Consider the following 15,513-nt stretch of genomic DNA (forward strand, 5'->3'; position numbering starts at 1 on the left):
CTCCCTGGCCCAACGTGATTTTATTAAAAAAAGAGTTTGTTTTCCCCCCCAGAATCTTTTGAAGGTTTTTGAACGAACTGGGTCAAACATCATTATCTCAAAGTCCGGTCATTGTCCTGCAACAGAACCTAAGAACGTCTGAGCTCGAGGTCCTGAAGCCGTAAAGCAGCCCCAAACTACCGCACTGTCACCACCAGGTGTCACTGTAGGCATTATGTACTTTTTGAAAATCAATAGCCACACAATTTCCCTCTCATCAGTCTACAGAATATTCTTGGGAATCCTTGAAATCAAAAATGAGACAAGCTTTTAGGTCCGTCTTATTGTTGAGTCATGAACATTGCTCTTAACTGAGGCCAGTGAGGCGTGCAGGTTGTGGCATGTTGTTATTGGAGCCTAATAAGTGGAATAAAGCCTTTCTTTTGGAGATGCTTACTTTGCCTGACAGGCTTCACCCCCTGGTGGTAATCAGGCTGGAGTTTGACCAGTGAAACTGTCTCAGCTTTCCAAAAACAGGGGTTAATCACTTATGTTGTCTGTGAAATGTTAGAATTGGTTTGATGTTTTGAAACTAAAGTGTTATAAATATGCAAATAATATATAAGCCATGTCTATTTTCTTTCTGTTGTTGCCTTATGTCCCAAATGGGACGAGGATTAAGTAAGGGTGTATCCACGGGTGGAAGGTAACCAATTACAAATACTCACTTTACTGTAATGGAGTAGATTTTTTGGGTAATTGTACTGTTTTTAAGGTAGATTTTCATAGTACTTGTGCTGTACTCTCTACTCAGTAATTTTAAATGAAACTGATTACAATTACATGGTTGAAATAATATTCAAATTACAAGTCCCAATCGTCCCCAATGTCTCCGCTCCTCTCTAAACAACATCTCATTGACTGCTCTGATTGGCCAGAGCTCAAAAAATGCAGAATGCCCTTTGAAAAAACGTATTCCTGCTTTAAACTGTTTTATACTGTTGTAACATTTTATAATGTTTTTGATAAAATAATGATCTACAATAAAACTGAAATCATGCATACTTTTTACTTTTACTTAAGTACAGATGGGGTCCCAGTACTTGTACTTGTATAGGAGTAAATGTTTAGTTATGGGTACATGTAACTGTACTTTTACTTGTTACATGTGGAATACAAATATCCAGTACTCCACAACTGGATGCATCTATTTTCTTGCAACAAGTTCAAGGAGAGTAGAAGTGATTTTATCCAAGTTCCTCGAGTACTGAAGGGGCCTACCCATCCTTGGCCCAAGCTCCATGTCGAGAAGAGATGCAGGCGAGTGATAATCTGACAAATGAGCACCCGACTGGTTATCTCGAAGCTGTGAAGGCTCTTGGTACTTTTCGGAAAAAGATGCTGGCTTGTCAAAACCAGAGGCATGTGGATGATTATTCTGCCACCTCGGTGTCCCTGAAACAAAACAAAAGACAGAACCTTAGCTCTAAATCAATCTAATCAAGACCCCAATGGCAAGAGGTGCTTCGAGAGCCACCTCGGACCAAACACTCAAATAATGTCTAATATTGATTGGCTCCAGAAACGCTTAGGAAATGGGGAGGAGCACCTTCACATATGAACACACACAAAAACAATTAGGGTAATCAAGAAACAGGCCATTATTCCTCAGCAAATATTTACATGTCATTATGATAAACAGCTGCAAACTCAAGAGATGACAAGTTTGAGGGTACTAGTTATGGTCAATGCACAACATGAGACGTTAAACGAGGAGCAAGGTGAAATAAATGCAGAAACGTATAAGCAAAAATCCCTCCTTATTGTAACTATAGTCTCATCTAACAGCACCAAAACATTGGAATTACCAAATGACTATCAGTTGCTTACATTTACCTTTATGTGTCATGTAATTTTATGGTGGAGGGACTGCCATCTCCTTCTCTTCATGGAGTTATAGCTTTCCCATGTAGACAAATGCCATTTTACAACTTAATGAAAATAAACTTGATGAATTAAACTGCTGAGAAGTCCATTTTAGATTGTGCATCACTACTAAGGCCAAATAAAATGGTGTGTTTCCAGTAACATTGAAAAAAATATATATTTTTCTAATATTTTAAAATCCTCGCACAGGTTTTGCAGACAGTTTTCTTTTCTTAGAAATGAACGCTTCGCATTGAAGTGGCCTTATTGGTATGCAGATATTGAATAAAATAGTTCTCTACATCTATACTAGTCCAACCACAGGAAAAGAGCCATTAGCAGACAACGGCGCGGGAAATGGTCTGTTGTCCGCGCCGTGGTCCGCACTGTTGCCCTGCGCGGGTGTTTGATGAGCTTTAGAGCCACTCGTCATTCACAATTTCCAAAGCACCATTGCTTGTAAGTGCCTAGCCGTACTTCGGAGTCTCGTTGACCAAATGTATCACTTGCTAATAGGCATTTCCAGCAGTAGTTGGAACTTTGAAAATGGCTAACAAACCCGTGGGGGTTGGAAGTGAACACTCATATGTCTGCACACTGACCAATTATGAGCATCTGCGCAGGTTTTTTGCGTAAACATGGCTGCACCCATAGGTAAAACAAAACCTATAAAACAATACAATCCCCACAGATGATTTTTCCCCGCAGCTTTTAGATTCTCTCTCAATTTGACATTCTCGGAACCTATGGCCAGTAAATATGCGATAAAATGTTTAATGTCTTTTTTTTTTTTTAATTTGAAATTCAGGTCGGTCGGGTTACCGGAAACACACAAAATAAATTTGGGGCCTAATCATACTTTTTGTATCCACTATAATTTTTTATAAAAAAATTCAAATATTTGTAAATATATAGAATTAACAATCATGAGGGGATTATAGGTTGTAATAAAAGATAAATAATATTCTAAAACATTCCTGGGCATAAAAGTGCTCCTGACATTTTCAGTTAAGATCAAATTTTGTGAATGCTAAAAGACTTCCTAAGAATGCCTCAAAGTAGAAATGTGTGCACAAGAACGCTTCATGAATGAAGCAGATAATCTCCATAGTAACAAGCAGGTGGCGGACCCTCCACCAGATCGTGCATCTTATGCAAAGTGCTTTTAATTACCAGTACACTTTACACACTCAAAGTTGTATTAAGAGTGACTCTTCCTTTTTTCACCTTCAACCAATATACGGAACACCCACTGCTCTGTAACCTATCCAATTATGGAAATGTGCGGAAAAGGGGCAGGTGGAAATCCATACTGCAGTTTTTAAGTCATGTTGATTTAAATCACTTTTGCGATTTAAAAAATAGAAAGTAATGATCCATGGGTGCCACAGATTAAACCCTTTGGTCACGGGAGATTTTTGTGGGTGTGAAATATGCTCCTCGACAAGGCCTGGACTCAAAACTCTATGGAAGGTGCAAATTGTTAACATGAACCAAATGTTCATAATGAGCCCTCAAGATGTTGCAGATTTTACCTTTATGCTGGTTTCTGTTTGAATATTTCGCCTCCGGAAGTACAGGATGTTGGTATTCTTGGAAATCTGCTCTCATTTCTTCATGTCGCTCTTGTTTGGGGTCATCATAAAAATCCTCTTCTCTTCTAAAATCCAGATTTTCTCTGGGAGGTCTGCCATAGTAGTCTTGAACATGTTGCTCTGAAACTGGCCTCATGTTGTTGTACTCTTTAACAATGATGGTTCTACTCTGGCCAGTTTGCTAAAACAGAACATCAGTTTATGCTTCTTGAATGCTAAAGAGAATACATGCTATAATGCATTTATTCTATCATGTTTCTTGCAAGACACATACCAAAGCTTTCTCAGACTTCATGGCCTTAAATTCTCTCAAGACACTGCAAAGTCGTTCCTTCAGGAAGTTGGCCTCCTCTTCATTTTCAATTTCAATGTTTTTCTATAGGCAACAAACAAGTTTTGTTTTTCCACTCAATTCTAGTTTGTTTTACGACGGTTTGTAAGATTAATCTCCAAATTCTTACCAGCATCTCAAATACATCTCCTGTGCTTTCAGAACGCTCCACCAGTGGCTCCCTGTGGTAGGTTTCATTTGGCATATGGCCCTAGGAAGAATTAGAAATAATACACATGAGATCTAAAAACAATTGTAATGGCATTTTCACAAGCTTTTAGCCTTTAGGTAATGGTGAAGTGTTAATATAATCAAAAACACAAATTAATATAATGCAGTCCATTTAAAAATAGGAGTTAACTGCAGAAACACAAAACTCCTACACATCTTGATGGCTTCAATATCTGAGGAAGAAGGTAGTTTGATGTACCTACTTACATTTATAAGTAAAGCCATGAATGCATGGGGGTTGATAGTTATCACTTCAACTCAACAACTTGGCAGCTATTAATAAAAATTGCTTACTTTATGAGGGTCAGTCGTTGCTAGTTCTCGGACTTCAGCCCGTAGTGATGGAATCTTGAGATTTGTTGGGCCATACTCGCAAGGTACCCTTAAAGAAATAATATTTAAACATGCATCATTAATTCATGAGGAATTTCTTTACATTTAAAAAAAAAACTTAATTACTTGTTTTGAACAGCCTGAAGTTCCTCTACTGAAGCATCAGAAAAGCGACTCTTTCTTTTTCTCGCAGCTGGCTCTCCATAATTGACCCCGCCCTTGAGAAAGCGCCTAAATGGATCAGGAATGTTTGACATTTTCCTACTCATGTCTCCGGACCTGGATGGGCTTACTCTACTTGGCCCAGGTTTGGACAAGACTTCTTCTGAGGTATCAGCACTAGGCCTGTAATCTAGCATCAAGTTGTAGTTTTCGTGCAGGCGTTTGCCATCCAAAGATGTGGAAAAACTCCTCTGGCTGACTGCTGGTCCAGTTTCTCTCCCTGATTTTCTCATATGCTCAAGTTGATGAGAATCATTGTCATGAGGCCACTGCTTAGTCTTGGCCAGTTTTTCACGTCTAAGTTCTTCAGTATAAAACTCCTTCAAAGCATCTTTTTGAGTGTGTGACTTTCGAAAGTCATCTGTATAAACTTCTTCTCTTTGACCGCGATCATATCGCCTCCGGTCTTGATCTTGAAGCCCGAGTACATTAGAGAAGTCTTCTCTATTCTCATGCTCATAATTGTATTCCCCAGGATAGTCTACACCATCTCCGTCTTGTGGGTAAGACTGGGAATATATTTCTCTGTCATGGTGGTCAAGTGGTACACTCTCAGAATTTTCAGACCACTGCCTTCCCGGGCCTTCGGGATAACTCCTGAATTTAGATGAAGTTTTTCCAAAGTCTTCTATGTAACTTGACCCTGGCCCTTTATGTGGTTCACCTATGGAGTCAAAAACATTTAACACAATTAAAAAAGGTAGATATGAAACCAATTGTCTTTATACATTTAGTCCAGTGGTCACCAACCGGTCTATCGCCATTTACAAGTCAAGAAAGTTGATTTTCTCAAAGTCTCAAGCCCTTACCCTGAGTGTTACCATGGTTATTCACCAATAACTGATTTAATAGAACTACAACTGAGGTGATGAGCTTGAACTTGTATTAACATGTTTACTTGTAGCCACTATACTGTATAATATCAAATAATACAAGTATTTCTTATACCAACACATTTTCCTATCCCAGTTTTGTACAGTTTGTGGGCTAAAAACTCACTGATAATCCAAATAATGAATTATTATATATAATTATAAATCTTTAGGTTCGGATTTATTGGTAGTTAATATCCCACCTTGAACAGAAAATCTTGGAAAAGAACGCCTTGTCTTGTTAGACAATGGCTGAAATGACAAATATATACATTTGTAAAAAATAATTCATTAGATATCAAAATAGTTGAACAACAAAAATGAACAATTTGTCAAACCTTTGGTTTTCCTGTTCCGCCTTGTCTTTCTGCAATCTCCGCTTTGGCTCGTACTAATTTCCCTCCCAAGGTTTGGGATCGAGCAATGTCCCAGTTGAACAAGTCAGGACGATTCTTTTCCTATCAAAAGTTGACGCATACATTTTTATAAATGTTTAATGTATAATCCATTAACTCCAAACAATAATAAAAAAATAATACCAGGTATTTTTGTCTGTGTTTTCGTCCAATCACATGCTGAACAGCTTCTGTGAGATATGCATTCACCGCGCAGAGCGTACAGTTGTATCTGATGCCTGAAAATTCAGAATTATCCCCAGGTATTTCAACTAAATAGTCCAAGCCTGCAGGGGGGGGGAAAGGGAAAAAAAGAGAACATTTACAGTGATGTTATGTTTAGCAGTTTCTACAGAAAGAGATCATATTTACCAATAATAGGTTCATCAATTTTTAAGTATTCCAGATACTGAATGATGTCCTCAAATTCGGGCACAATTTGTTGTCTGACAATCTTTCCTATGTGTTAAAAGAGACAATTAGAAAAACAAGAACCATTAAAATAAGTTAAACAGTTACAAATATTTTTTTCCACCCAATAGGATAATCAGATCAGATGACTGGAACAGTGGGGTTTTCTTTCATTTTAATACAGTTCGGATTTAGATATGCTGTATTTAATATAGTTGACGCATTGCACAACAGTATCACCCGGGACCTCAAGTGGGGGCCCACCATCAGCTCCCTCATCAAGAAGGCCCAGCAGAGGATGTACTTCCTGCAGCAGCTGAGGAAAGCTAAGCTGCCAGCGCAGATGATGGTGCAGTTCTACACGGCCATCATTGAGTCCATCCTCACCCTCTCCATCACCTCCTCCATCACCGTGTGGTACGCTGGAGCCACAGCCAGGAACAAACGGAGACTACAGCGCATTGTGCGCTCAACTGAGAAGGTGTTCGGCTTCAGACTTCCGTCTCTGCAGGACCTGGACATCTCCAGGGCTCTGGGACGAACACCCTGGACACGGACTATTTGAGCCACTCCCCTTAGGCAGGGAGGCTACGGTCCATCCGGACCAGAAGCTCCCTGCCTTTGGACTCATGAACACTTCCTAAACACAGTCACTTTAACCATAATTTAATCACCCACTGCACTGTTCACTTTCTGCACTATTTATGTAAATTCAACTGTAAAATTTGTGTACATAGTAAGTCTATTTTTGACTTATATAGGTTGTGTTATCATTGTCCATTGGTTTATGTTGCACGGAATCACAAAAGCAAGTTCCTATGTTTGTGAATTCTGTCCATTGACAATGGCAAACCATTTCTGATTCTGATTTCTGAAAGCTTGGAAAGATGCCAATTTGATGACATATTAAAATGGGCACCCCAAAAATGTAGGCATCAACAGAGGTGGGTAGAGTTGCCAAAATTGTCGTATGATTGCTGTAAGCAAAAATAATATTACTTGCGTACAAAGTACAAGTCCAGGAATTTATGTGAGAGTAAAAACGTATTTCAGGAAAATATGAGTAAAAGGGTTCAAAGTTAAAAGTAACTGCAAATGTAACTGATAAATAATCTGAAATGTATGTAACTGGAAGAACAAAATAAATTCAAAATAATTTTCATTCCCATTTTTCATGCTTAATGGGTCCTGAGACAGTGCTATCCATGGTTCAGTCACAGGACTTATTTGTTGTCACTGCCATTTTGAAGACGTCACCACATGATGTTGCCCATCTTCGCTGTCACGAAAAAGAAAAGGGTTGATACTTCAAGAGGACAGAAGTTATGGGCTTTGATCCTTATCTACAACAGTGAGTCGCTCACACTTATAAGGAGCAACACAGCAAATTTGCGGACATTTACATATAAGCTTCCTCATCCACAAGCGTTCTGCAACGGACAAACCCTCAAAGCTTACAAGAGCACAGACTTTGTGCGCGGGTCTGCAAGTAGACTAACGTGCAAAAAAAAGAGGAATCCTTCGTTTTGAGACTTTTTGTGGGCACAGACTACAGTGACTATGCGGCTTTTGTCCTAAACATGGCACTATTAACGAGTGTGAGACAGCACTTTGGACAATGAAAAAAATGACTATGACCCGGTTCAAATAAATGATGAAAGCTTGATTGATGATTCTAGATCATTATTGACAGAGCATAGGTATAGTAGAAAGTTGCGGCATGAGTATTGTAAACCAGATATTTTTTAATGCCATTATATACTAAATGTGAGTCGAGTGCGGTTTGAGACCTACACCTGCAAGAATTACCAACAAAGCATTGATTTGAATCAATGCATGCTGCTACACTGCCCTAGGAGAGCTGCAGACGGAGATCCAGAAGTGCGGGTCTGCGGAAAGAATCCGCAGAGTAAATTTATTCCCACAGACATTGCAGCAGTTTAGGGTGTAGTTCTCTTATTGCGTGAACCTGTATTGCGTTAGTCAGCTACGCACCGCAGTACACCATAGTTTGTGAAACAGGCAGTCTACATGCTCAACCTGCGTACCCCCTCAAAATACAAATCTATTCCGAACCCGCCCCATATAGTGTAAATTTGGAATAAGTGGTCTCCTTTTAGAAGAGCTAGATAAACTAATGTTGTCCAAAGACCATTCATACATAATGCAATAATTAATTAACAGATCATTCTGTCAAGTCCGATGAGTAGTGAGCAGCTCTCCTGACAATGTTCTGTCTGCGCAAAAACGGAATTGTAGAGGCAATCCTCTTCCTATCTTGTACTTCAGGATGTGCACGCACACACATATATACACAGGACGATGAAAAAAAGTCCTGCACTCATGCGTTTCACGATTTTACTTTGGAAATTCTCTTTCCCGTTCTCTGTGTTCTGATCTGTGGAGCTTGATCCAGCAAGACTTGGGAAGTAGAAGAAAGAAGAAAGAAGAAAATAGATCCGCAATTTGGTTGGACGTCGGTATAGCTGTTGAGCAGACGAGGCATATGGAAATGCCCTCATTCACTATAATGGATGCGCAATTGCTGCAGAGGTCATGCTGCAATGGAGCGGAGCGCAGCTGATTGTAGAGGAATTATCTCACATAGAAGCATGATGAAGCGCTGGCACCCTAGTAACCAGTTGAGGCCCGGTGGCGCTGTGGTTAATGCCTTCACCTGAGAGCAGGAAAGTCCAGAGTTCAACTTCCGGGCGGCCTGGGGCCTTTTTATTTGGAGTTTGCATGTTCTCCCTGTGTCTACCGGTCAATACTTTTTTGCAGAGATGTTTTTTCACCTGCAATGGTATGGACCACATCACTAGGAACATAAGTCTTGTGTTGTTTGAGGAGCCAAAGTCCATTGTCTTTGACAGAAATGGTGTCCGCCACCACCACTGCAGATTGAAGTGAAGTTGTTGCCTTTTCATGTGTTGAGTCTGGAGAGTTCATCTCTACATTTGCCCCAAAAAATAGGGATGGTACTGTGACGAGTCGCCAATTGCATTTCTGGACAACTGCCTAGAACCTTACTGACCTAAAAAGGGGCCATTTAAAAAGACAGTAGGACTCCTGGTGTAGTCGAAAGGAAAATCACGAGATAATACAACTGGAGTAGGTGAGGTACAAAGACTCACCTACTCCTGTTCTCTTCTAATTACAGTACATGAAAGTCAAAAAAGCCTTTTTGGAGTATGGTGTAAATGGCCCATTGTAAAAGGAGAACTAAGTAACATGTTTGAAGTGTGCATTGTCTCCCCCTGAAAACCAACATTCGCAGACATAGACTCAAAGATAATTTCCCTGATAAACTCTGGCTTTTTTTTTTAATACTTGGAAATGATTATTGTAGCTATATGTGATTATACGGCTTTATTTTGATAAAGAAAGGGAAAAAAAGCTTTTGAGTCTGTATTTTCACAAATTTACATAGATCTGCTTTTAAACCTCAAATTCCTTATTAAGAAATTAGGTTTTGTCTATAAGAGTTTTTGTTTATAAGAGTTCTTCTATTAAAGGCGCAATGGACGATTTGAGAACTCAGGCGGAAGTGTGCATGCGCACACCTCCGTGCGGACTGATACAACACACACGTGCATTTGTTTATTAGCGCGACGGATCGTATCACATCTCTCGTCTCCCGTAGATTTCCGTCTACTTATGAGTCAGCTCGAACTGTCTTTCTCCGTCTTCATTTTGCCCCGTACACTGAGGGAACTATACTATGATAGATCAATGCGCTTAGACACGCGGAAATGTGGGACGAGCCACGTGCGGCTGCAGGTGAGCGATAGGTGCGTTTTATGTTTGATACGTGGCAGGACTAATCGGCAGTCCACGCCACGAGGAAATAAGACTCAGATTTATGCCAAAAAAAATCATCCATTCAACCTTTAAGAGTGTTTTTTAAACTTCCTAAAAGTTATCTGTCCTTTTCCTCTGTATCTACCTGCGTTGGGGGGAAACAAAATTTCCCCATGTGTGAACAATAAAGGAATAGCTTATCTTAGCTTAAATGTGCAGGGCAGCAACTTGTATGCAATGAGGAATGTGGCTTGCACTGTAATTGCCACAGCTAAATACCTACAAATGATTACGAAAATGTTTCATTCAACCGGAGCAGAATGTTTATAGGGTTCCCAGCGCTCATAAAGCCTTTGGTACATCCGTAATATTCTTATGCATTATCCATTTTTTGTTGGTGAAGTCCAGAACACCTTTAGTTGATGCCTTAATCTGGAACATTCCCAAGGGCCTGGAAAACTATTGTCATTAAGCTATTCCAATAGAAGAGCAATCTCGATGCCAGTACTGAACAATTATCGGCCCAGCTCAAATCTTCCGTTGTGAGGCAAAGTCCTTGAAAAGGTCGTTTACCAACGGCTTGAACAGCTCCTTTAATGTTTTCCAATCAGGTTTTATGCCCCATCACAGCACCGAGACTGCTTTTAATTAAAACACAGATCTATGATGTTAATGCATTTAAAACTAGCCTCTTACTTCCAGGTCTCAGCATGCCGTTGTACTGATCGTGAAATTCAGACTCTGGCAATGATTTATAGACTTATGGAAAACAGTAGAGAAGATTCTCAGAGCAAACATCAATTATTGAGGGAAGTCATGCGATTCATGGGATGCAGAGTGTTTTTTGCGTTCGGAGTGGATTTTCTACCCAGGATTAATCAAACTAGCTGAATGAAGCTAAATAATGTGTGTCCTTTTAATTGGTTCAAGTCTTATCTAGAAGTCAGGAAGTACTTGAAATTGGTAATTGTGTCGCATGACATTAACCTGCGGGATGCCCCAAGAGTTAACCCTGGGACCTCTTGTTATGTCCAATTGCTATGATGCCGTTAGGCCAGTTGATATGCAGGAATAATATGTCCTACCAGTTCATATGCAGTAATAATTATTCCGAACACAATTATGCAGACGACACTCAGATCTGTGTGTCACTGGCAGCAGGTGAATATGGACCAAACTAACAGCCAGCTCACTGGCCTCTTCAAATGAGCTGCAAGACAGCTGCAATAAATCTAGAACACTGCTGCTCAGGAACCAGGATTTATAAGCACATTAGTCCTGTGCTCAAGTCTCTACACTAGAGTAGGAGTAGTATTTTTTCAAGTGAAGCGGGGTAGACCACAAATGTTCAGTCAATCTTAATGATACGTACAACTCTTTCATCTGGGCTTGTGGTTGATCAAATATGTTATTAGAATGCAGACAGCATACAGTGGTCTGTCTGAGTTGGTCACAAAATGCTTTTACAATGTCTAATGTATATAATTTACCCATTTACAAGAATAATGTTGAGTTCCCCACCTTTAAAAGTCACAACTAAAACCCAAGCGCCAGCGGCCCATCATCCAATCAGTGCTAATGCAGACATCACCAGTTCAGTGAGGGATTCTGCAGGTTCTAATCTATAACATGAGGCATGTCAAAGCTCAAATACTATGAATGAGAACTATTAGGTGTCCTTTTGAAGGTTAAGGAAACTGTAACCCAGGTTCAGTTGTGATTGTAGTTTTTTTTATATATTGTTATTATTTCCCCATGAGCCAGCTTCTTCACAGCATCTCTGATGCAAACATTGTGAAATACTAAAATTTGGCAAAACCAAATAGGAGACATATCTTGATGTTAAAATTACTTACCCTCAGCCACCAAGGCCTCCTCATTCTGCCAGGAATGAAAAAGAATCAACAAAATTAATTAAGTACTATGTTTACCAACACAATTTACATTTTAATCTTATATTTGTTCAGACTACACTTATAGTGGTTTTAATGGAAATGTGGAGACAAGTACCACACGTGGGGTATTCTTTCTAATTGGAAAATTTAATTTTTGGTTAAAGATATTGGAAAATCTAAAACTATTTTAAAGAAGAAATTACATTTCGATCGATTCTGTCATTGTGACACCAACAAATGATAAAGTTTCTGTAACGCCTGACTGTATTCCATAAATTAATATGGGCCTGTAATGTCATGTGAGTAACTTAATTTCCCTGAAAGCATCAGGCTTAAGATCTCAGAGCCTTGAGCAGATGGACCCTGCAGGTCTTAAAGGCTCTGAGTGCATGATGAAACCATAAACAAAAGCCAGAGAGATTCAGTCAAGTCAAAGGCCACCACCACTGGCATCTAACTGACAAGAATCCTTCTATCAATTTTCTTCCGCTTTATCCGGGGCCGGGTTGTGGAGGCAGCAGTCCGAGTAGAATGACACAGACTTCCCTTTTCACACACGCAAACTTACTCCAGCTCTTCCGGGGGGATCCCGAAGTGTTCCAGGCCAGCTGAGAGACATCGTCCCTCCAATGTGTCCTTCCCCGGTGGAGTATGAGGAACATCCTTCCCTCACTCATGGACAAGACCCCGAGATACTTTAACCCCTTCACTTGGGGCAAGTATTCCCCACCCAACTGGAGAGTGCAAGGTACTTTTTCCGGTCGAGTACCATCTCAAATCAATCAACATAAGGAGAAATAATACATTTAATTCAAGCACATTTGAAAGCAGAAGCTTGACTTGCCTTAAGTTAGAATAAGCAGTAACCACAGTCCAAACAACTCCCTCTGTCTTACACACAAGTAGTCCACACGTTCAAGTCCAAAGCAAAACTGATGTTACGTGATGACAAGAAAAAGCAAACCAACCAGATTTAGAAGTTTGCCATTTGTTGTTGCATTGTTTTGACTGTGACAAGACAAGTTCAGTGATGTTCTGCAAGCATCCAGGGTGAGACGATTGATAAAGATGTAGATTAATATCTGTGCGCTTACAACTGAAAATAAAAGCCACACAGAGTATAAGGCTGGCTGCAAAAGCAACCATTTATGGCATGGCAAAATAAATGATCAACATATTGCAATGTTAAACTTAAAATGGTGTCTGAAATGTGTTTAGACACCTTTAGTATTATTATGAAGATACGTCACTGAACATAGGGGGTCCTCAACTGCGGAGTTGCAGCAACGTCAAAAGTTTTATCACATGAGATGAAAGGATGCTTCTTGGATACCAGAATATTGATTCCAATGCAAAGAATAAACCAGGCCAAAGATTATGTGAAGCTCAGCAATTATGAAAAAGAAAAGAAAACATTTTATTATTCAGCAACAATGTGTGCACCACAAAGGTGACTTGACAGCAGCAAGTACAAAGACATTCTCTTAATGTTCAGAATTCATCAACTCCTTGGTAAAAGATGCCTAGCAAGAGAAATGGAGAAATAACACAAAAGGGCAATCATATTATGCATTTCAGAACACAGTTGGGATCAGATTATAACAGAGGGGAGTCAGAGGTCATCACTAGGCTAAGATTGGGGTATACTGAGCTGAAAAGCTCTGATTGGAAAACACACTGACGGCAAGTGTGAGTGTGGAGCTGTGAACAGTAGGACATGTTCTACATGTTCTGGACTTTTGAAACAAAATAGAATAAATCTAATCTCTACAGAGCTCTGAAGTATTCAATAGAATATGAACAATATGTGAACCACAAATAGCAGGGGGTAGTCATTATTACCACTGCTTCCTGTTACTTGGGCAACATTCTATATAAAAGTTGCAGTGAGAGTGAAGTCGGCCTGGAAGAAGTGGAAGGAGGTTGAGAGCTCATTTGTGAATTTCAGAGTGCAATTTCCACTTGGACTCCAACTGTGAGGTCGGGAGATACTCAGATAGACCCATGATAGGACAAGAGAAACCGAACCAGGCTGAAGGATGTGCTGAAGAGAATGGCACAGCTGCGCCTACCGTGGTTTTGACATGACAGGCAGAGGAGATGTGCTACATAGTGTGCTACTGCAGCAGAGGCCACAAATGAAGAAGAAAGGTAATTCCTAAAAAGGAATCATGGAGGAGAAGGATAGATAAGAGCCAGTGCACGTCCAACCCCAGAGAGGGAACAAAAGGATGTTAAAACTGATCAAATGAAGTATAACATTTATTATCTTATCACAATACAGTAGCCTGACAGACATTTTCATAGTATTATTATTATTATTATTAATAGTCTAACCAGTTATTCACTATAAGACAGAGTAGACTTCTGTCACATATGATGCACTAAATGTAAAAATATTAAAGTAATCAGAAGTTGGAAAGTTAACTTATGTCACCTCTGAATCATCCAAGGAAATGTCTTTTAGGGCTCTTGTTATACAGAAAGTAAGACTGCTGGCTAAACGCCACATTAGGTACACACAATTGCAGTACCTTCAAATGTCCTGCAGAGGTCACGTGTAATTTGTACAGCGTTTCCCCTCTGATGGATTTGTTGCATATCTGTAAAACACGAACATTCAACACTGAATAAATCAAAACAGACAGACAATGTTGTTTATTCATAGCTACTACTACTTCGAAAGCAACAATGACATTTAACAAAGTCTGCAACCCCAAAATGAGGACATGGCCTACACTAAGCTAGTTAGCTTTTAAAACAATCAAAGAAAAGTGTTCAGCTCTTACCTCGCAATCAATAAATTCAATTTCAACGTTTTCTTCATATGGCGTTTCGAAGTTGTCCATGTTGAAATATTGAAGTTGTGCACGGTGTCTAAAGGTGATTACGAAATAAAAAAAAAACGTAATACAGGTCAACAGCTAACTAGCTAACAATAACGATTGTCCAGCACGAAATTTCTCAACGAAAGGTATTTGAAAAATATTCACAGGCTAATTATATTCACCACACTAGGGTTTATACATATGTGGTCAACCAAATTAATATTATCTCGAAACAATGCTTTGTCCTGACGCTAATCAAAATCTGCGCAAACTGTCGTTTCTTATAGTGTGTTTTGTTACGCGTCTACGGAAGCCCCGTTGGATCAGATAGTACCATATACACACTCATGTATCACACACAAGATGCGCTTATTATTTGATTGGCACGTTAAAACGCACCATTATCGGGGTTTCACGTGGACAAAATAAAATAAAAATCTATACAACTTAGTGGGTTGTTGGCAATGACATCTTACCACCAAAGTGCAGCGTCGTCTTTATTTGGTTTTGATCTACTAGCAGCTAGTTTGGGGTTACGTATTAGGGCACATTCCTTCATCTAGATCTGACATGAACCATTATGGCATTACATTTGCCTCTTTCACTCGCGTTGTATGTGAAAAGTACATCTGCAGATACCACATAGCACATACAATAGAAAACCAATACTTGCCAATCACGTTAAACCAGCCAT

The 15,513-nt window shown here is 39.6% G+C and overlaps 1 protein-coding gene across 2 annotated transcripts; it reads right to left on the bottom strand.

Annotated features, from left to right (window-relative positions):
* Nucleotides 1-34: 34 nt before the first annotated feature.
* On the bottom strand, nucleotides 35-15,040 carry LOC140361704 (uncharacterized). 2 transcript variants are annotated; one of them, XM_072447492.1, is made up of 13 exons: nucleotides 14,781-15,040; nucleotides 14,526-14,594; nucleotides 11,953-11,977; nucleotides 6,257-6,343; nucleotides 6,029-6,171; nucleotides 5,828-5,947; nucleotides 5,693-5,741; nucleotides 4,522-5,281; nucleotides 4,357-4,444; nucleotides 3,962-4,042; nucleotides 3,775-3,876; nucleotides 3,441-3,681; nucleotides 35-1,434 (listed from the first exon to the last, which is right to left on the bottom strand). In XM_072447492.1, the coding sequence occupies exons 1-13, from the start codon at nucleotides 14,838-14,840 to the stop codon at nucleotides 1,187-1,189; spliced, it is 2,073 nt and encodes a 690-aa protein (XP_072303593.1). In that variant the 5' UTR covers nucleotides 14,841-15,040; the 3' UTR covers nucleotides 35-1,186. The 2 variants fall into 2 exon arrangements, with proteins under 2 accessions (XP_072303593.1, XP_072303594.1); XM_072447493.1 differs by lacking the exon at nucleotides 11,953-11,977.
* Nucleotides 15,041-15,513: the final 473 nt, after the last annotated feature.

Source organism: Eucyclogobius newberryi, unplaced genomic scaffold (genome assembly GCF_026437365.1).
Source record: "Eucyclogobius newberryi isolate DKJ021-1_F unplaced genomic scaffold, fEucNew1.0.hap1 SCAF_16, whole genome shotgun sequence".
NCBI lineage: Eukaryota > Metazoa > Chordata > Actinopteri > Gobiiformes > Gobiidae > Eucyclogobius > Eucyclogobius newberryi.